Source organism: Toxotes jaculatrix, chromosome 9 (genome assembly GCF_017976425.1).
Source record: "Toxotes jaculatrix isolate fToxJac2 chromosome 9, fToxJac2.pri, whole genome shotgun sequence".
Classification (NCBI taxonomy): domain Eukaryota; kingdom Metazoa; phylum Chordata; class Actinopteri; family Toxotidae; genus Toxotes; species Toxotes jaculatrix.
Window position 1 is genome coordinate 61488 of NC_054402.1, and position 21190 is coordinate 82677.

Here is a 21190-nt window from a genome sequence, read left to right on the forward strand (position 1 = left end):
TTAATTAAAGGTCTATTGATAAAACACATTTCACTTCCTTAGTTTACTTAGAAGGTGTTAGCATGTTCCTAGACTGCAGTTCCTACCTGGTTAAGCATGAATTTATTTGAGGAAGGCTGGCGCACGTTTTTTTGTTATTGTGTTCAATGTACGTTTCATATGAATATACAACACTGTCGAGTTAAGTCAATGGAAGGACTGTGAGAAAATTAAATGAACAAGAAATTCTGCAAATTATTTTGATGGTCATTCAAAATTATGTTGGGGGGATCTGGATTCATGACTCATGTTATTTAATATGAGTCATGAATTTTATTTAATTTAATCTTATTTTATTCTACTTTATTCTATGTTGTATATTTATACATGTTGCACTGGAGAAGGAGATGCTTTCCATCTCGTTGTACATGTAAAAGATGTCCAATGACAATAAAAGGCATTCTATTCTATATTATTATAAATGAAAATGATGAAAAGAATAAAGGCGACATTTAAAAAAACGGAGGCATCTTGTTTCACCAATAAAACATCGGAATAAAAACACGTTTAAAAAAATGAAACTTCAAAAATTATAAAAATTTTAAATGTAAAATTATAATAAATATAAAAAACAGTCGAATTTAGGCACTGGCATTTAAACAGATAGGAACAAAAAATTCTGGCTCCTATTTAAACCCGAGCGTAACTTCCTGCGGCTTTCCCGGAAGTGACCCGTCGGAGCCAAGATGGCGCTGAGTTGGAGCGAATTAGAGGAAGAAGCTGATGTCGGTTAACGAGACAAACGGAACTGTTTAACACCGACAGCACCGAAGTAACAGCACCGAGGTTAACGAGGAGGTGTCAGAAAAAAGCGCCACAACCCGGAACCCCGTTAGGTAGTGTAAGTTTTATCTTTTGTCTCCTTCGGAGCTCCGCGGCTAGCCGCTCCGTTAGCATGCTAACATGTCGAGTCACGGGTGTTTGTGTCCCGCGAAACGGTCCGGTAATACCGCATCGGAGCCGCGACACGGAGACAGGGAGGGTCCAACATGACGGTTCACCTCTAACTGAGTAAATGTAAACAGGGTTTAATCAGAAATGACGGCGTTTTGTTTGCCCGTGAGCCCGAGGTCTTCCTGTCTTTGTGTGGGAGCTAATGCTAACAGAAGCTAAAAGCTGCTAACAACAACTGTGACTCAAGATGTTTTTAGACTTGGATAAACTTTATTGATCCACAGGGAAAATTGCTTGGTCACAGTAGCTTAGTTAAACACAAAAAACACTCTTGAAAACCACTATTGAAAATAAAGTTATAATCAGCAAATTATCAATCAACTGATTGACGTCCGGTGTTGTCCCACAGTCAAGTCTGATTTATTACTGAAATATTCAGAGGCTGAAATCAACAAGCTTTCGTTTTTATTTATAATGAGTGAGTTAATAAGTAGGATGAGGGTCAGTTTTGGCTGAATTACAAAGACTGTTACCTGGGTTAGGGTTATCTGTTACCTGAGCACCAGCACACAGCTGAATCTTCACTTTGTTCCATTGGCTGAGGAGAAACTGCTGCTAAAACCTGTTTGTTGGTGTTTACTCGTTGTTGTCTGCGTGTAAATACCAGTTTATATTGCTGTTAGTAATGCAACTTACTCTTAGGGTCACTAAAGCTTTACGGTCCTCTGCTGCGCTCCACTATGGGACATTTCACATAACACAACAGAAGATTGTCTGCCTTATGCATTCACACCTGCTGGAAACACTCTTTGGTTCAGGTGAGGGGTAACACCTGGGTAGAGTGTGCAGGACACAAGTCAGAAACATCACTCGCTGTAAATTCTCTGGCACTTGACGACGGCAGCAAAGAAAAACTCCCTTTAACAGGTGGAACCTTCAACAGATCCCAGCTCATGGAGGGAGGGAGGGAGGGAGGGAGAGGGGGAGAGAGAGAGAGAGAGGAAACATGGGACAATTAAGGTTTCATGAAGACAGCAAGATTAAAGGTAATGAGAGGACAATGGTTAGCGTGCTTAGTTGTGACTCTGGATTCTGTTGTGATGATTATTTTAACCAAACGACATATTTGTGAGTGGCAGCAGAGTCACGGTCTGGAGGAGGTGGACTGGGTGGCTCATGGACACACTGGAAATCTGGACTGTGGCTCCAGAGACCAGGTTCACGTGGTCTGGTCTTTGGTTTAAACAGCAAAGAGACATGGTAGAAACAGATGGTGGTTTCAGTTTCAGGACAGTTTTTCTGTTTTGAGCCAGACGAGGATCTTTCCTTAACCAAGCGCTGTGAAAGTGTAACCATAACCAAGAAAAGTGTGAACACGAACATTTTACTGATGTGTTTAGTATCAGCGTACTTGCGACTTCCAGGATATGTTGGTTAATCACGATTAATCGTGATTAAAATTTTCATCATTGCCCAGCACCGAAAAAAACATCCTCCAGTGTCGCTGGATATGAAGGTGATTTGAAGCTAAACAGAGTTTTAGTCCAGCCCAGGACTTTTATTCCAAATGATAATGATAAATACCAGTAGAACCAACTGGGGCTACATAACCAGTGCATTTAACAATACTATCCATGTGCAATAACTCATGTGCAGTAATTTATTATTTCCACCTCTTAGAGTGCAATGTTTGTTTGCAATGTTTGTATATACTTTATATTTTAATTTTTTACTTGAATCCACCCTTGTTCTATTTTAGTACTAAGATTATTCAAGAGTTTATTTTACTTTTATATTTTATTTCATTTACATTCTATTTTTATACCAGCACCTTAGTTAGTTACTTTAGTAACTAACTTAACTTAGTTACTTTTTACTTTGTACTGCTGCTTTACTGTGTTTTTTGGTGTTGTACTGCTGCTGGTACCCAAATTTCCCCAAGGGACCTCCCAAAGGGATCAATAAAGTATATTCTATTCTATTCTATTCTATTCTTAACAGCTGTTGACTAACCAGTCCTGGAGAATCGTTGCCTGCTCAGCATTAAGCTTTTTTTCATCTCGATCCAGGCCATCAAAGCAGAACACAGCAGATTTCTGTTGGAAACATCATCATGTGAAAGACTAAAATCTGAAGTTGATAAAAGGAAAAGCAGTCACTGGTGTCAGAACGTGTAACGATGGACTAATCTTCATTCTTGTTTCCCGCTGCAGAAGCTGAAAGGAACTGTTGCAGCGGCAAAGCCGATGGTGTAGGTAAGAAACAGAACGCGACTTTACGCTGCTGCTCTGAACGTGTCTCTGGGTTCCTCAGACTGTTCTTTGACTGTGCTCATAATCCAACATGTCCGTCCTCGATGTGGAAAGGCCATCAGATGAGGTGTGTTTGACGTGAGTTCTGTGATGTGTGTGTGTCAGGTGGTGATGGCGGAGCGGCGGGTGGAGTGCACATGGAAGAGACACATCTCGGAGCAGCTGAAGCTCAGAGACAGAGTGCAGAGGCAGGCGTTTGAGGAGATCGTCCTCCAGTGTGAGTCCATCGCTGTCTCGTGTACCAAGCTTTCTTCGGTCTCCCCTCTGTCTCCGTTCCCTCCCTCTTTCTTTTAGGTCGAAGCCTTAGTGTGTGACCTTAGTGTGTTTGTTTCAGATAACCGTCTGCTGGAGAAGTCAGACCTGCAGGCTGTTCTGTCAGAGAGATACCAGACTGAGAAATATGACGTGCAGCGAGGACACGAGGCCAGGTGAGGCGTCCGCCCGCTCAGACCGGGCCAGGTGTCTGCTGGTTTGCTGTTATAATCAGCCCTCTGAACCTCGTCTGTTCCATCCGGCATCACCTGTGTTTGACCTGTCCAACCTGCAGGGCAGCTAACTGGTCCCAGGCAGAGAGGACAGGATTAGATTCACAAAAAAATCAATAATTGCATAAATGTATTGGCTATTTTTCGGATGATTGCCATACCACTGCAGCCCGTGTCACCTCACAGTGATTTTTAACTGTTGACCATCAGCATGTAGATATTCAGTCTGCCCGCCCAGCTGTGTCTGTGTCTCTTTAATTGACTGTAAATGTCACACCTGTCCATCATGCTCCTCCTGCCTCGCCGGTGTGTTTCAGTTCGGGCGCGGACTCGAGTCGCGGCGACACTCTGCAGCAGGAAATGGCTCAGATGAGAATCAAACACCAGGAGGAGCTGACAGAGCTCCACAAGAAGCGAGGAGAGGTGAGTCACCTTCACTGTACACAGGAAGTGACGGCAGAGTTTCCCTGAAAAGCTGCTGACGGTAATAAGGCTGGCGTCGGCCTGAAGACGTGGAAATCATGGCTCGTGGTCCTGGAAAGTCCTGGAAAGGTGACGTCACTGTGTTTGTGTCCTGCAGCTGGCTCAGAGTGTGATCGAACTGAACAACCAGATTCAGCAGAAGGACAAAGAGATCCAGACCAACGAGGCCAAGTCAGTGTCTGTAAACACTTCGTCATCGTTTGTTTGTTTAGCTAATAATCATTGATTTGTTTGTAAATGTGTTACCCACGAGGCTAGTTTACCTGCAGCAGGTGATGTCACTCTTAAGTGCTTATTAAGGCCCCGCCCCCTGTGTGTTCAGGATGTTGGAGTATCAGCAGCAGATTGTCGGTCTGGAGGGAGACTGTCGGGAGCTGAGGAGCAGCCTGCAGGTAGGAAAGCATCACCTGGACCAATCACACGCCGAGGTCAGGGTTCATTGCACTCTAGATAACTGGATTAAATGGCTGTGGCGTTAGGACATCAAGGACTCAGCTGAGTCTTCACAGATGTGATGAAGGTCGGTGATGAGCAGTAAAAGGTCTGATTACCCACAATCCTCTCCTGTTGCCCTCTGGCTCCCAGCAGCCCCTGCTCTCAGCTCCCATCATGCTCTAGTGGCGCAGTGGTGGTCCCAGGAGCTGCTGACAGACAGGAAGTGACATCACAGCGAGTCTGTACAGAGATCCTACAGACTCGCTGTGGGTAACGAACATCCAACAGAACCAATCAGCATGGAGCGCCGGGCGGAGGAGGAGGAGGAGGGAGCTGATCTCAAGTTTTCAACCTGAGACCTTCGTCATGTGATCAGAGCATGTTTCAGTGTCGTGAGAGCGGTCGACACAGAGCCCGTCGGGTGTTTACTGTATGTTTATCCAGAGCTGTGAGCGTAACGATGCTCCCGCGTCCCTGCAGGACCTGGAGAGGGCCAACCAGACGCTGAAGGACGAGTACGATGCCCTGCAGATCACCTTCTCTGCTCTGGAGGAAAAACTGAGGAAAACCACAGAGGACAACCAGGAACTGGTGACTCGATGGATGGCAGAGAAAGCTCAGGAGGCCAACAGGCTGAACGCTGAGAACGAGAAGGACAGCAGGTAGAGCGAACACCTGGGAGGGAGGGAGGGGGCGGGGTTAAGTCCTGGTTGAAGTGTCTCTGATCTCTCTGATGTTCGTTTCAGACGCAGACAGGCCAAACTGCAGAAGGAGCTGGCGGACGCTGCCAAAGAACCTCTGCCCATCGACCCGTCAGTACACTCTGTTCTACTCCGCGATGTCTCGGAGAGGCGAGGCGGTACTGACTCAGTGTCTTTTCCCCACCCTCAGGGACGACGACATCGAGGTTCTGGCTGAGGACGGAGGGAAGGGCGGGGGGGAGACCTCACCGAACAGGCCGCTCAGCAGAACTCCCAGGTGAGACTGGTACCTGTTCTGTTTCACACTTTGATTAATCGATTAAATAGATTCTCTCTGGTGTCAGCTTCTCAGATGTCTCAGATTTCTGTGACAGTGAACTGAATCAATCGAAGATGTCACAGTGGACCAGGTCTCTGACTTTCTTTGTTTCTGTAGTAAGAAAGTGTCTCAGCCGCCCCCTGGTGGTCTGCTGGACTCCATCTCCAACATATTTGGGTACGTAGCTATAAAATCATCTGTTCTCTTTGTCCATCTGTCTGTCCATCTGTCCTGGTCTGTCCGGGTCTCTTTGGGGTGGGGGGGGGGGTCTGGACTGTCCTTGTTGTGATTGACCACCTCTCTGTCTTCCTGTCTTATGTGTCTGTCTGTCTGCAGAGTGTCTGAGTGTGTTCAGCCTGGACTCCACCCACCACACACCAGGTGAAGGACTGTGTGTGTGTGTGTGTGTTCACCTGTGTGTTCACACTGTCAGCTTTTGACAGGTCGCTGACTGACTGTGGGCGGAGCCAGAGACTGCAGTCTGTCTTAACACAACTCTCACATGTCCACCATGTCCACATGTAAAGAGGAGGTGTGTGTGTGTGTGTGGGCTTCTGAAACCAGGGGCCCCCCATACCTATGGGAGACAGACGCAACATGGACACCCAGGACAGTTCAGTCTTCAAATAACAGGTGTAGTTGGGTGTTGTCTGCGTGACAGTGATATCAGAAGGGATTGGTGTTACTGACCGTCCACATGATGAGACCTCATCCTGGTCTTCTCGGGACCGGCATGGACAGTAGGAACAATTGCAGCTACCACCAACTCTTTCAGTGGACAGGTGGACACGTGAGCGTTGCTTTTCTGGCAGTGTGAACGCTCTTTGAAGTTTGTAGTGATTGTCCCTGGCGGTAATCAATACTAAATCAATAATCGCACTTTAAGTATCTGTAGCTGAGTGTTGTTGGTCCTGCGTGGAGAAAGAACCACAGTGTGTGGATGCTGTCGTCCTGATTTAACCCTAATAAGTTTTGTTTTGTAACGCTGATGTAATGAAGAATGTTAGAGTGACCAAACCATCCCCACACTGTGGCAGCTGGCTGTCCGTCACGTTCCTGCAGACTGGACAGAATGATGTTTTCCCAGAAGCTGTTGGTACAGAGCACTCGGTGTTAAACTGCTGACTGTGATCTCTCTCCCAGCAGGCGTCGAACTGCCAACTCTTTCAGCGCTTCGCCTGAAAACGCAGAGGCTCCGTCGGGAGTGTGTGCGGAGGTTCGAGTCCCGTCCACAGCTCTGCATGTGTTTGTAAGTACCTCAGGCTCTTCGCCAGTAGGCCGGTCTCCCAGTTTAGACTGGGAGACCGGTTCAGAGTGATCGGCTGGGAAATGCCACAGGACCGTGGGCTGATGATCGAACCCCCAGATCCCAGATACGATCCTCTCCTGCTGCCCTCTGGCTCCCAGCAGCCCCTGCTCTTTGCTCCCGTCATACTGAGGTCCTATAGGCTCAGTGTGATAACGGACGTCCAACAGAACCAATCAGCACGGAGCGCCTGGCTGAGGAGGAGAGAGGAATAGTTTACTGGGATGGCTCAGTGTTAAACCCTGTATTTTTTCTGTGTAAATGTGTGTGTGTGTCTGTATGTGTGTGTGTGTGTTCATTCAGGAAGCCCATGACGGCGAGGTGAACGCTGTCAGGTTCAGTCCAGGCTCTCGTGTCCTGGCCACAGGAGGGATGGACCGCCGGGTGAAGCTGTGGGAAGTTATCGCAGGTCGCTGTGAGCCTAAAGGAGCTCTGACCGGCAGCAACGCAGGAATCACCAGCATTGAGTTTGACAGCGCTGTGAGTCTGCAGCTGCACTTCACTCTGGATTTTTATGTTCTATCATTGTCTTTGTATTTTGAAGCTCCCGCTGCTGCTTTCATGAGTTGTGTCTCTTTAGGGTTCGTACCTGCTCGCCGCCTCTAATGACTTCGCCAGTCGGATCTGGACTGTGGACGACTACAGGCTGAGGGTGAGTCTGAGCAGCTGAGACCCTGAACCTTTTCTTGCCTGTAACCTGCCCAGGTACAGTCTGAGGTTTGTGATGTATTTGCTTGTTGAACCTGGAGGATTGAAATTTAGATGAGAGTTGAATCATCTCTAGAGACACAGAAACCCCTGAGAACTGTTCTCACTCAGCGTAAACATACCTCCTAACCCTAACCCACCTCTCAGTGGGAGTGCTAAGCCCCTGGAAAACGCTGTGGGAAACCCTACAGCCCGGCCATCAGCAGGAGGGTCCCCCATATGAGCCAGGTTCTGGTCCAGGTTCCTTCCTGTTCACAGGAAGCTGTTTCTGCTGATCTGGGGTCAGACTCTGTGTCTCTGTGAAGCGGTCTGAGACAGTTTCGATTGTGGAAGGAGCTGTATAAATAAAGTTGAATGGAATTGAAAATAAGTGCTGTGACAGTGTGACCCAGGAGCAGCATCAGTGAAGTCATTTCCTGTCTCAGCATGTGGATTCAGTGTGCGGCTGCTCTGTAATGATGCGTCGCGTCATGTTTGCAGTGATACTGGGGTTTAGCTGAGGTTCAGGAGCGTGAGCTGAACTCCTTCAGCTGCGCCTGGTGCGGGTGGAGCACAGCTGCAGGAGGTGGTGCGTTGAATTAATTCAATTCAATTTTATTTATACAGCTCCTTCCACAATCAAAATTGTCTCAAAGCGCTTTACAGAGACCCAGAGTCTGACCCCAGATCAGTACTTAAGGCGACAGTGGCAAGAAAAACTCCCTTTGAACAGGAAGTAACCTCGAGCAGAACCTGGGGACGCTCCTGCTGAGGGCCGGGCTGGGTGAAAGGAGGAAGATAGGACAGCTAGGAATGGAGGAGAGGGGGAGAAGGACATGTAGCATAATACAGACAACGGACAATGTTAGAGGGTCAGCATTTACATTACAGTTAGTGGATAATGTGTGCTCAGCAGATTACAGTTATAATAGGAAACAGAGCACAGAGGCAAAAAGCTGTCATGACTGGGAATTATTTACATTACAGTCTGCAAAGAATATTAATCCAATATTTATCTGTAGCAGAATGGAACATTAAACATGTTAGAAATGGATCATTGTAAACAATAAACAGCAGCAGGTGGGTGGAGCCAGGACCACAGAACATGCAGCTCCGGAGCCAGAGACACCTGCAGAAAGGGACAGAGAGACCAGAGAGAAACAAGCACAGGACTACGGGACAGAGAGGACACAGAGTTAATGACATGTAATAAAGGCTAATAAATGTGAGAGTGGGACTGAGGAGAGAAAGAAGAAGTGTGCAGAGGATCATGGGATGTCCCGCAGCAGCCTTGGCCTATAGCAGCATAACTAAGAGTTCAGTTGCCTGAGCCAGCCCTACTAAGGGCTATATCCTTAACTGTAACAGTGTCTATAGAGATAATTGTGACTAACTATAAGTTTAATAAATAACTAGGACTGTAACTACAACTAATTATAAGCTTTGTCAAACAAAAAGGTTTTAAGCCTAATTTTAAAATTAGAGAGGGTGTCTGCTACCTGAACCCAAACTGGCAGCTGGTTCCACAGGAGAGGGGCCTGATAGCTAAAGGCTCGGCCTCCCATTCTACTTCAGAGATTCAGGGAACCATAAGCAAACCTGCATTCTGGGAACGAAGCAATCTGTTGGGATAATATGGTTCTATCAGCTCTGTGAGACATGAAGGAGCTTGGCCATTGAGGGCCTTATATGTAAGGAGAAGGATTTTAAAATCAATTCTGGATTTTACAGGAAGCCAATGAAGAGAAGTTAGTACAGGAGTAATATGATCTCTGCTGCTAATTCCAGTCAGTACACTGGCTGCAGCATTTAGTTAGTTAGTTAGTTACTTTTTACTTTTTTACTTTGTACTGCTGCTTTACTGTGTTTTTTGGTGTCGTACTGCTGCTGGTACCCAAATTTCCCCAAGGGACCTCCCAAAGGGATCAATAAAGTATATTTTATTCTGTTCTATTCTATTTAGGATCAGCTGGAGGCTTTTTACAGAGTTAACTGGACATCCTGATAATAGGGAGTTACAGTCGTCCAGCCTGGAAGTAACAAAAGCATGGACTAATTTTTCAGCAATTTTTCGCAGGTGAAAGAAGGCGGGGCCAGAGACTTGTTTTATATGTGAGTTAAAGGACAAATCCTGATCAAAAATATTTTCAAAGTAACTGCAGATTAAAGTTTTTGGACTGAGGACAGAGGCTGACGCCTTCTGACCCGCTGATGATCGCCTAACGTGTGCGACGGTTCAGCCGTCGGTCTGCTGGTCAGTGATGTCAAGTAAAAGGTCTGAATCTCAGCTCCTCCCCCTCAACCGCCATTTTGGCTCGCAGCAGCCCCTGCTCTCTGCTCCCATCATGCTCTAGTGATGCTGTGGTGGTCCCGGGAGCTGCTGACAGACAGGAAGTGACGTCACAGTGAGGCTGAACAGATTCCACAGCCTCAGTGTGATGTCTGACATCCAACAGAACCAATCGGCACGGAGCTTCAGGCCGCAGGGGGCGGGGCTTGGCAAATGATTTCACGCTTGTGCTGAGACCGCAGAGTCGCCCGAGTTTTTCCGTTTCGGATTCTTTAACGTTCCGTCCAGCGTCAGGCTCGGGTCTGACCTTTCACCCCGTCCACAAGACACAGAGAGAAGACAGCAAACTCAGAAAACACACATTTAATCCAGCAATAAGCAGCACATGTTTCAGAGTGTGTTGATGGATAGTTAACCAACTTAGATGAGAAGATTACACTGAGTCAAAGAACTAGTTAATAACTGAAATGTAAGTTGTGGGCTGAGCCTCAGAGACGGAAGGAAATACAATACAATATATCTGCTCACATTAACATTCACTGTGTGTGTGTCCGTGTCCCACAGCACACCCTGACAGGTCACAGTGGGAAGGTGCTGTCGGCCCGTTTCCTGTTGGACAATGCTCGAATCGTCTCTGGGAGCTACGACCGGACGCTTAAACTGTGGGACCTCCGCAGCAAAGTCTGTACGTGATTGGTCGGTTTTTCTGACTGATGTGTTTTTAAATTTAGTTTGTGTGTGAACGTGGAGCTGATTGGATAGAGCTCACACCTGTAACAGGAAGAGTCTTTGTGCTCGGCCTGGAAACAGTGAGCGGACAGCACGTTGTGACCTCACTGATGACATCACCTGTTGGCCGTGCTCAGTCTGGTGGTCACGTGCTGTGTCACCTGTACAGGTATGAAGACGGTATTCGCCGGTTCCAGCTGTAACGACATCGTCTGCACGGAGCAATGCGTCATGAGCGGACACTTTGATAAGAAGGTCCGGTTCTGGGACATCAGGTGAGTCCACCTCAGCGTCAGCGGTTCAAATTAACGTCTCAGATTACCGCCATGTTTTCCCTTTGATTAGAAATAAGTCTTTGTGCCGGAGGATGATGGAGTCAGGTGGAGTAAAGTCCACAGGCCCAGTGAAGACACCGGCGTCCTGTGTACACTGGGAGTTTACTGCTCTTCAGCCTCTTGTGGCCAAAATGAGTATTACAACAACAAACAGTGGAAAAAATCAGTGAAGAAATGTTTTCACTTTTAGTAAAAACTACAAACAGCTGATGTTTTGGTTCACTTGTCTTTTTTTGTAAATTCTCGTGTAAACTTTAGGTTTTTATGCAGGTGATGGGATATTTTCTGATGAAGAATTTATTTCATTCAGTCTTTGATGTTAAAATGTTTGGAGTAAAAACTGATCCTCTCAGTACTGTCTGTCTGTCTGTCTGTCTGTCTCCTGTGTGTGTCCCTCTCATCGTGTCCTGCTGGTGTGAGTCAGAGCGGAGAGCATAGTGCGGGAGCTGGAGCTGCTGGGCAGAGTGACGTCTCTGGACCTGAACCACGACCGAACCGAGCTGCTCACCTGCTCCAGAGACGACCTGATCAAAATCATCGATCTGCGAACCAACGCCGTCAGACAGACGTTCAGGTGAGTCCAACCCGACCTGTCACTGATTCAGTGTTTGAACAGGTGGATCCCATCAGGTACCAGAGGCCAGGTGTCCCCCCGTGTTTGTCCGCGTTCAGCCTGAGACTCTGATGATGGGTCAGTGTGTTGAACGAGCTGATTGTCCAGCCTGCTGGAGGGTTCCTCTGATAACTGTCCTCTGGTCCAGGTGTGGTCCAGGTGTACTGACTGTTGTGTCTGTGTGTTCAGTGCTCAGGGCTTCAAGTGTGGAGCCGACTGGACCAGAGTCACCTTCAGGTGGGTTCAGCACATTTGTTCCTTCAGAATGAGACGTGAACTGTCTGCCGGGGTTTAAATGTTGTTTCTGGAGCAGAGACAGAGACGTGACTGTCCCTCCGTCTGTTTTCAGTCCGGACGGCAGCTATGTGGCTGGAGGGTCGGCCGACGGAGCTCTGTACGTGTGGAACGTCCTGACCGGGAAGGTGGACCGGACTCTGGACCGGAACCACAAGTAAGAAGCAAACCGAGCCCAGAACAGTCCGCCCGTTCAGCAGCGTACGATCGGAGAGGTTAAAGGTCAGATCCGCCGCTCACACTTTACCTGCTGTCGTTTTCTGTGTGCAGCTCTGCCATCAACTCGGTGTCATGGTCGCCTTCAGGAGCCTACGTGGCCAGCGTGGAGAAAGGCAGCAAAGCTATCCTGTGGTCTGACATGTGATTGGCTGAACCGCGTCGCCGCTGGACGCCGACAGAGACAAGGACGGTCAATCAGCAGCTGGACGATGAAATGTTTGGAGCTCGTCTTTGTGTTGTTGTTGTTGTTGTTGTTGTTGACGGTCTGACAGGAGGAGCGGAGCTGACGCGGTGGATCTGAGAGGAAACCTGCCTTCGTGTTTAAACGACTTCAGTCGCGTTTACCTGTTTTCTGTTTGGGTTCAGAACGTTTAATGTTCCTCAGTGTTTTTTTAATTGTGTGACAGTGAAACAACAAACTGCCCTCACACAGTTTACTGAGACAGACTCCGTCCAGCTGACGGTACACAGGACAGCTGGCGGCGAGCGGGAACACGACCGGACCGTCCTCACCTGTGTGTGTCTGTGTGTGCGTTCCATACGGCGAAACACTGACACAGACTGACGGAGGACGAGTGTCTTTGTTCAGCAGGTACAGAGCTAAATAAAGTTTGAGTTTTGAATCGTTTAAACAGAAACTGAAACGTTTTCAGCTCTTTGGATGAACGAGCCCATCAGATGGCGCCCAGATGTTTTCTGACAGGAAATAAAAAACATGTCTGTGTGTACTGTCCACGTGTGTTTAGTTCAGTGCACGCACACACACACAGATGACACCATCACAGTTTTACTGACTCGTGTTTGTCAGTGTTTAGGTTGGAGCTGGTGGCACCCAGAGCTTGTCCTCTGTGTGTGTCTGCTGAAGTGCTGCAGAGCCAGGCACCCTGTACCCCCGCCCCCCCCCCCCCCCCCCCCCCCCGGTCTGTGTGTCCAGGGGCGGGGCGGAAGCTGCTGATGTTAGCAGACAGACTGCTGCGTCAGCCTGACGGGAACTTATCGGCTCAACAGAGACGCACTCTTACTGCTGATCACTGTGATTTATCACTCACAGTGATGGTGGTAACAACAGAGAAGAAGACGGGGGACAGGGGGACAGGGCCTTGTCCTGACTAACTAAATCAGAGGAAACAGCGGCCTGTTGAAGTCTTACAGGGACATAAACGTGGCGCCTCGCACCGTGAACCAAAGTCATAAAATCACTTCAGTGTGTTGGACTCAGGAGAGCAGAGAGGTCAAAGGTCAAAGCTGTAGGAGCTTTATTTTATTTCAGCAGGAAAACAACATGAAAAAAACCTTGTAGAGTAAATGAACCGTGCCTGTTCGTGCTGTGGCCTGTAGGGGGCGCTGCTGCTGCTGTTCTACAGTGTGAACAGTGAAACTGCTGCAGGGTCTGAGCTCTTCCTGCTTGTGTTTGTTGCTGCAGGATTATGTGTGTGTGTGTGTGTGTGTGTGTGTGTGTGTGTGTGTGTGAGTGAGTGAGTGATCAGTCAGTAATGATCAGCATGCTGACCAGGCTGTGTGTGTGTGGATTATATAAATATAAATGCAGCTGGATCAGTGCGATCAGCTGAATCCTGCTGCTGAGCGCGTCGCCCTGCTGCTACAGGTCAGTCTCTCTTCTTTCTTCTTAAAGGATCTGTTCACATTTTCCACATTTCTGGATTAAATCCTCAGACTTCGCTGCATTGATGAAGATTCTGAGCAGAATCCAGGCTTTTGAAGTCTGACTTCATCGAATCAGGTGACTCAGACTGTTGGAGCATCGTTATCGTCAGCGCCACACCTGGTTTCTCTTTCAGGGGACGCGATAGAAAAAATGTGAAGCTGAAGTTTAACAATACTCTCTGAGGCCTGAGCGTTTGTAGGACAATGAGGTGAAAAGACGTAGAAGCAGCTCGGATGTTCGTGGACGGTTAGAAGGAAGTGGAATTTAAATATCAGAGTTATTTCAGGCAGTTTCTCAGCAACAGTTTGTAGCATCTGATCTGAACCACACCGTGGGAATTCCCACAGCCCCTGACCCTAACCCCGACCCGTCTGAGTGGCATTGTCTCTGTTGCAGGTTCGGACAGTCAGAAGTCACCATGAGTCCCAAACATGTCGTCTTCAAGAAAGTTTCCCGAGACAAGTCGGTGAGTGTGTTAGCGGCGTCTCTGTGGGCAGCAATACAGCTGGTTGGACTGGGAATCCTGGTGCAGTGCTGAAGACAAATGTCTTCAGTCTGTTTGTCCCACTGCTGTTTATGACTCTGCTGTTTCTGTATGTGTTTCGTTTGCTGATTCAGCTGCTGAGAACAAACGTGTGGACGCCCCGTCTCTGTCCTGAGCTCCGTGCATGGCTTTATGTTTTTATGGATTTACTTTGTGTGGAAACATCAATAAGAAGGATTCTGTATGCTGTGTCTGTGACTGTGTCTGTGTCTGTGACTCTATGCTGTGTCTATGTCTCTATGCTGTGTCTGTGGCTGTGACTGTGTCTTTGTCTGTGACTCTATGCTGTGTCTATGTCTCTATGCTGTGTCTGTGTCTGTGACTGTGTCTTTGTCTGTGACTCTATGCTGTGTCTATGTCTCTATGCTGTGACTGTGTCTGTGTCTGTGTCTGTGACTCTATGCTGTGTCTATGTCTCTATGCTGTGTCTGTGTCTGTGACTCTATGCTGTGTCTATGTCTCTATGCTGTGTCTATGTCTCTATGCTGTGTCTGTGACTGTGTCTGTGTCTGTGACTCTATGCTGTGTCTATGTCTCTATGCTGTGTCTGTTTGCTGTAGCCGTCTTTCGACTGCTCCCATTAGGGGTCAATGATTTGACACAGGGTTTGAGACCAAATGTCCTTCCTTCCATAACCAGGGATCAGTGGGCGACCTGCTCTGCCACCTGAGCCGCCCCCCCCCCCCCCCCCCCATCTTTAATTTAGAAAATGTATTTTTTATTTTTTATTTTTTGTTGGTGTGAACGTGTCCCCCCACCAGTGCTCCTCTGACCCCCCGTCCTCCGTCCTCCCTCCCCAGGTGGCGGTCTACATGGCCAAGAGAGATTTCGTGGATCACTGTGACTTTGTGGATCCAGTGGGTGAGTTCTGACCCGAACAGACTGAACCTGGAAATTCTCCTGAGGGTGTGAACCTGATCTGTGATCAGCCCGTTAGCTAACAACACACAGTCCCTCAGTCAGTCAGACCTGGAGCTGGGAGAAAGTGGGGAGTTACCTGAGGCTCCCAGAAGCTCCAGCTCCACTTTACACCATGTGATCATGTGATTCATAAATTAATGTGATTATTATTGAAGCTGAGGCATGAAAACCTGTGGGACGTTCGGTTTGGTTCCAGCTACAGATGGATTGAAAATCATGCCGTGAGCTGGACTCGTGTCTCTTTGTGTTTCTTCTTCTCTTAGACGGAGTGATCATGATTGACCCAACGCAGCTGCAAGGAAAGAAAGGTCAGTGTGTATGACCTTTGACCCGCATTTATTCTCTGCTGTAAACAGTCAGAGCAGAAGAGAAACAGGAGTCATGATGGAGAGTTAGAATAAGACCATCTGAGCTGAGCTAACGTTAGCGGCTCAGCGTGTCCACGTGTTGGACTGGTTCCATATGTTCTAAAAGAATCGTGTAACATGTTACGAATGTAAATATCGAGTTTAAAGAGTCGCTGGTGTCAAGTTTGTCTTCGTTTTGTCTTTGAGCCCAAACTCGTTACAAAACAAAACAAAGTAGAGAAAGATCGAGTTTTATTGATCCTGTGTTTCAAGAGATTTTATGGCTCCAGCATCTAGTGGCCGTTGGCGGTACTGCAGCTTCCTAAACAGGTTTTGGTCATTAATACAAGCTTCATGTGTCCGTAGTGTACGTGATGCTGTCGTGCACGTTTCGGTATGGTCGTCAGGACATGGATGTGATGGGTGTGGCCTTCAGGAGGGACCTCTTCGTGGTGACCCGGCAGGTTTACCCTGAGCTGCAGGACAAACTGACTCACACCAGGATCCAGCAGAAACTACTGCGAAAGCTGGGAGACAACGCCTTCCCCTTCTTCTTCGAGGTGAGGACTCCAACCTTCAGGATACCAGGAATCAGTCAGGTAGCCCAGACGTTCAGGTCCTCCTGGACTTTATCCTGTCTCCTGACCGAGACCCCCCGAAGACACCAATGATTCATTTCCAGTCTGTGGAAAACTGTGGATTTGTGTTGAGTAAGGCCTGAGGAAGGTGACGGTGGTCTTCACCAAGCATCTTTAGTTCCAGAGCCAGATTTTATATTTGAGGGTTTCCATGAAATCTGTTGAGGTTCCCGCAAGTTTGTGTTTGTGTTTCAGTTTCCAGACAACCTGCCGTGTTCTGTCGCTCTGCAGCCCGGACCGTCCGACGTCGGAAAGGTAACTCGTCTTTATCCGGTCTCTTTAAATCGTCGCTCCCAGCGTGAGAGAGCGAGGGCAGAGCCACGGTTTCAGGACCAGGATCCTCTGACCTCCATGTTTGTCTCACAGTTTAAAGTTTGGCTCTGGATCACGATGAAGCTTCAGGCTGAGCTCTGCAGATACAGATCCACAGAACCAGCAGACCTGCCTGTTGCAGCAGGTTCCTGGTCCTGAGTGTTTCTGTCTCTGAGAGCGTCCTGTTTGTGTCTGTGTGTATGTGACAGAAATGTGCGGTGGAGTTTGAGGTGAAAGCTTTCTGTGGCGAGCACCGCGACGAGAGGATCGACAAACAGTGAGTCCAGGATCAGTGGGAGGAGCTTCACCGGCAGACATGAGCAGACCGCGGTGGGATCGGCCGACCCTGATCTGTAAATGTTATCTCCTCTGCAGGAGCTCGGTGCGTCTCAGCATCCGGAAAATCCAGTTTAGTCCTGAGAACAGCAAACTGGTTCCAGTAGCGGAGACCACCTTCGAGTTCCTGATGTCTGAGAAACCTCTGCATGTCAAACTGAGTCTGCCCAAAGAGGTCAGCTGTCTGTCTCACCTGTCTCACCTGTCTATTTCACCTGTCTGTACCTGTCTCACCTGTCTGATTCACCTGTCTATCTGTCTCACCTGTCTGTCTGTCTGTCTCACCTGTCTGCAGACGTTTTACCACGGTGAGCCGGTCAAAGTGAACGTTGAGATCACCAACTCATCCAGCAGGAACATCAAAGACATCAGTGTGTCAGGTGACATCCCACATGTTGTTTCTGACACGTCTGTGGTGTCACGGGACCGATTCGACAGGCGATTACACCTAGGAACATCGTGACTTTTAATAAACATGTTGTTTGTTTGTGTTTAGTTGAGCAGGTGACCAACGTCGTTCTTTACTCCAACGACAAATACGTCAAATCTGTGGCCAAAGAGGACACGGAGTGAGTCTGTCTCTGTCTCTCTCTGCTTTTTAACAACAACTTCCTGTGCTGGCCAAGGGGCTTTTATTAGCTTTTATTAGCATTATATAGCTAAATGTTAGCTATATAATGTGCTGTTACGCAAACTGACATTTTGAAGTCAGACTTTCAGAGTAAAAGGAGAAAGTTATGATCAAAGTCGTGATTTAGGATTTAATACGAGCAAATTCTGTAACTTCACCACTGTCCATGTTCAGGACTCTGTCTCAGGGAGACTTTGAACAGAAAGGAAGTGTGTTTGTTGTGTAGTGACAGTGTGTGTGTCTGCAGTGACTCTGTTCCCTTTGGGACCAGTCTGAAAAAGGAGTACGTCCTGTATCCTCTGCTGGCTCACAACAAAGACCGGAGAGGACTCGCTCTGGACGGACGACTCAAACACGAAGACACTAACCTGGCTTCATCCAGCATGTGAGGGACACACACTGAGACACACACACACTGAGACACACACACAGTGATTACATTATTCTGACACAAATGTCAAATTTGAAGAAGCTTTATTGACACAGAAGTTTAAAAAATAATGTTTAAAATAGTTCACAACATCAAAAGCCGTGTGTGTGTGTGTCCGTCCCTCAGGTTGTGTCATGCTGACACACATCAGACAGACAGATTTGTCCTGTCTCCTTCTCCTGGGACTTTTCTTCATTGGTTGAACTGGTTAAAGTCAATGTTACTGATTTCATCTCTGTCTCACCTGTGGAACAAGGTGGCCATTTTTTTTATGTCCCAGTGTCAGTGTCCTGTTGGACGGTTACAGAGCACTCAGGAGCCTGACAGCCTGTGGAATGAAGGAGCTGTGGAACCTGAAGGGAGAACGGTCTGTGATGTGGGTGTGAGCTGTCTCTGGCGATGTTGTGAGCCCGAGACAGGCACATCAGGCTCGGTTCCAGTTCTCCCAGTCAGAGCTCCAGTTAGCAGGTCATTTCTGAACGATTCCTGACTCTGGCTCTCTCTTTGTCTGAATCCCAGTGTGAAGCAGGAGGTGCTGAAGGAGGTGCAGGGGATCCTGGTCTCCTACAAGGTGGTTTTGAGGATGATGGCCTCTGGGTGAGTACGACTCGGTCGCTTCATGTCTCTGAACACATGATCTGAAACGTCCCCCAGCTGCTGTGACTGTGTTAATGAGCGAGGTCAGAGGTCAGTGGGCTCTGCAGACCCTCTCTATGTTCATTTACCACCGTTTACCCCAAATAAGCCCCACCCCCGGCTCCTCCTCCGTCTCACGCTCACTGAGATCCCAGCTGCAAACAAAAATGATTTTCACTGTGAATGTTCAGTGCCTGACATCTCCACGTCCCGAGAAAACAGAAAGAACGTAACGAAGCATGAGCTCTGTTCAGCAACACACCTGTTTAGAACACCTGAGTCGATGCACCTGAACATTTCTGACAAACTGTGAAACCAAGAATCTGAAAGTTTTCTCTGTTTCTGGTCAAAACTACAGGACGATCGGATCCAGGTATGTTTCACTGAAATCTGCTAACTCACAGCCTGTCTGTCTGCCTGCCTGTCTGTCTGTCTGTCTGCCTGTCTGCCTGTCTGTCTGTCTGTCTGTCTGCCTGTCTGTCTGTCTGTCTGTCTGTCCACCTGTCTGCCTGTCTGTCCACCTGTCTGCCTGCCTGTCTGTCTGTCTGTCTGTCTGTCTGCCTGTCTGCCTGTCTGTCCACCTGTCTGTCTGTCTGTCTGTCTGTCTGCCTGTCTGTCTTCTTGTCTGTCTGTCTGTCCACCTGTCTGTCCACCTGTCTGTGTATTGATCACAGGTGTGTGTGTGTTTTATAGTGAGGTGTCTCTCGAGGTTCCTTTCAGACTGATGCATCCTAAACCTGAAGCAGGTACGCACCCCCAACATACACACACACACCACTTCGAATGGTCCAATCAGAAGCTGAGCTGACCGCTCTGATGACCTGTCACTGCTGATGCGTTCAGGGACACTGAGTTTGATCAGAGCAACTGAATCTAAAGTCTTTTCTCTGATGATGCTGGAGGGTCCTTGAATGCATCATGGACACACCAGGGGTCGGCTATGACCCCCTGCAGGACAGGGACAGGGTTACAGGTGTGTGTGTGTGTGTGTGTGTATAATCTGTATGGATCAGCAGTAATCTGGCTGCTAATCTCAGGATGTGACACAGCTCTTTGTGGAGATGATAAACTGCTGTCAGCGATACACAACAAGCTGCTTAGCTCAGACACACACACACACACAGCTGTTCCAGTGTCAGACTCTTCTCTCTCTTTACTGGTTTTTATTCTGAAAAAACCTGAACGTTTTCCTTTTCCTTTCCCTCTGCTTCCTGTCTCATGGCGTCTCCAGCCAAGGACAGGTAAGCTCACCTTTACTTTACCGACATTTTCTGACCATTTTATTTTGGAAAGTTGGTGCGATGAGCCACTGAGCCTCTGCTGTGCTGTGTGTGTGTGTGTGTGTGTGTGTGTTTGTTTTGTGTGTCTGTGTGTGTCAGTTGTGCGTCTCTCCATCTTTGCTGTTTCAGGGTTTGTCTCTGGGGGACTACAGGCAGCACAGGGACATGTCTCACAGACAGTTTCATTTAAGTCCCATGTGTGCTTTTTACTCGGATTTTGTAATTTGACATGTCCCCCGCTCTCTCTCTATCTGTCCGTCCCTCTGTCCCTCAGCGAATCGGACGACATGGTGTTTGAGGAGTTTAAACGAGCCTACCTGAAGGGCGTGGTCTACGGAGACGATGACGAATCTCCCACCGAGTCCTGAAAACAGACCAAAGGCTGTCCCCGGTGTCCGTCAGAGTCCAGAGCTGAAGACAGACAGAGTTTGGTCCAAAGACGCGAGGGTTTCTGATGTGAACAATGTTTCAGGACAAAGTGTCTGTGGCCCCGTAGGGGGCGCTGCGGCGACACGGGACATGTGGACCAGCTGTGTCCTGATGAACTGCTGGCGTAGGTCTCCGTCTGTAAGACGTGATGCGGACCAGACTGTGTCTGACGAGGCTCTGGCTGTAGAATGTAAACACAGCTTCTTTAGGTGTGAATGTGGGCGGGACCGCAGGACGCTGCAGAGGGGTCAGAGGTCATCTCAGCTCCTCAGAGGAAGCTGCTTTAGTCTGATGAAAGCGAGTAGATGCTGAGCTCAGCTTCACGTCTGAAATAAAACAAGCTGCTGCCAAGAAACTCACATGTTGTTGTTGTTGTTGTTGTTGTTGAAACAACATTACACAGTGGGTGTAACGTCCTGCCAGGGTTGTTTCACGCTCGTCTTTTCTCACCGAGACGTTGACAAAGTGGATGTGTCGTTCTCTTGTGGCTACGTTTTTGGGAAGCTGGGATTTAATGTTTGAGGAAACCAGCGAGTACCAGTTCTCCCAGTCTGTGGATGAGTGTGAATTCAGGCTGTAGCTTCAGCGACACACACATGAGGGCTTCTTTTTCTGTTTTATTGGGGATTTTTTTCTTAGAAAGAATAAATAATCAATAATCAACTGGTTTAATTTTCTAAAGAAAAAACAACAAAACCACCACAGACAAAAAGCAGACTTTGTGCTGGTCACAGAGAAACTCACTCCTCAGATCAGCTGAGAGAACTTGCTTTAAATGATTTTCCAAACATGGTAACACACACACACACACAACCACACTAAGGAAAGATGTGAAGGAGGATTCACAAGGACTCAGGAAAGGGGAGGTTTTGCCCCCTC

At 48.0% G+C, this 21190-nt stretch overlaps 2 protein-coding genes and 2 non-coding genes across 8 annotated transcripts; all 4 read left to right on the plus strand.

Annotated features, from left to right (window-relative positions):
* Positions 1 to 707: 707 nt before the first annotated feature.
* atg16l1 (ATG16 autophagy related 16-like 1 (S. cerevisiae)) lies at positions 708 to 12865 on the plus strand. Of its 4 annotated transcripts, none has more exons than XM_041045665.1 (21): positions 708 to 880; positions 3147 to 3188; positions 3351 to 3462; positions 3580 to 3673; positions 4048 to 4153; positions 4311 to 4384; positions 4536 to 4605; positions 5129 to 5310; positions 5395 to 5460; positions 5540 to 5626; positions 5786 to 5845; positions 6005 to 6049; positions 6815 to 6917; positions 7278 to 7454; positions 7555 to 7626; positions 10516 to 10636; positions 10850 to 10955; positions 11440 to 11589; positions 11818 to 11865; positions 11978 to 12079; positions 12193 to 12865. In XM_041045665.1, exons 3-21 carry the CDS (start codon positions 3357 to 3359, stop codon positions 12284 to 12286), a joined length of 1863 nt encoding a protein of 620 aa, XP_040901599.1. In that variant the 5' UTR covers positions 708 to 880; positions 3147 to 3188; positions 3351 to 3356; the 3' UTR covers positions 12287 to 12865. The 4 variants fall into 4 exon arrangements, with proteins under 4 accessions (XP_040901599.1, XP_040901598.1, XP_040901600.1 ...); XM_041045664.1 differs by having other exon boundaries at positions 708 to 875; XM_041045666.1 differs by lacking the exon at positions 6005 to 6049 and having other exon boundaries at positions 708 to 875; positions 6812 to 6917.
* Positions 4733 to 5008, plus strand: LOC121187907. Its single transcript, XR_005894661.1, has one exon.
* Positions 9915 to 10189, plus strand: LOC121187908. The gene has a single exon (XR_005894662.1).
* Positions 12866 to 13562: 697 nt separating the features above from the next.
* On the plus strand, positions 13563 to 20688 carry LOC121186843 (S-arrestin-like). 2 transcript variants are annotated; one of them, XM_041045669.1, is made up of 16 exons: positions 13563 to 13747; positions 14204 to 14273; positions 15152 to 15212; positions 15536 to 15580; positions 15986 to 16179; positions 16453 to 16512; positions 16779 to 16846; positions 16945 to 17080; positions 17201 to 17285; positions 17402 to 17474; positions 17784 to 17921; positions 18486 to 18563; positions 18961 to 18975; positions 19296 to 19348; positions 19834 to 19843; positions 20157 to 20687. In XM_041045669.1, the coding sequence occupies exons 2-16, from the start codon at positions 14226 to 14228 to the stop codon at positions 20248 to 20250; spliced, it is 1158 nt and encodes a 385-aa protein (XP_040901603.1). In that variant the 5' UTR covers positions 13563 to 13747; positions 14204 to 14225; the 3' UTR covers positions 20251 to 20687. The 2 variants fall into 2 exon arrangements, with proteins under 2 accessions (XP_040901603.1, XP_040901604.1); XM_041045670.1 differs by lacking the exon at positions 19834 to 19843 and having other exon boundaries at positions 20157 to 20688.
* Positions 20689 to 21190: the final 502 nt, after the last annotated feature.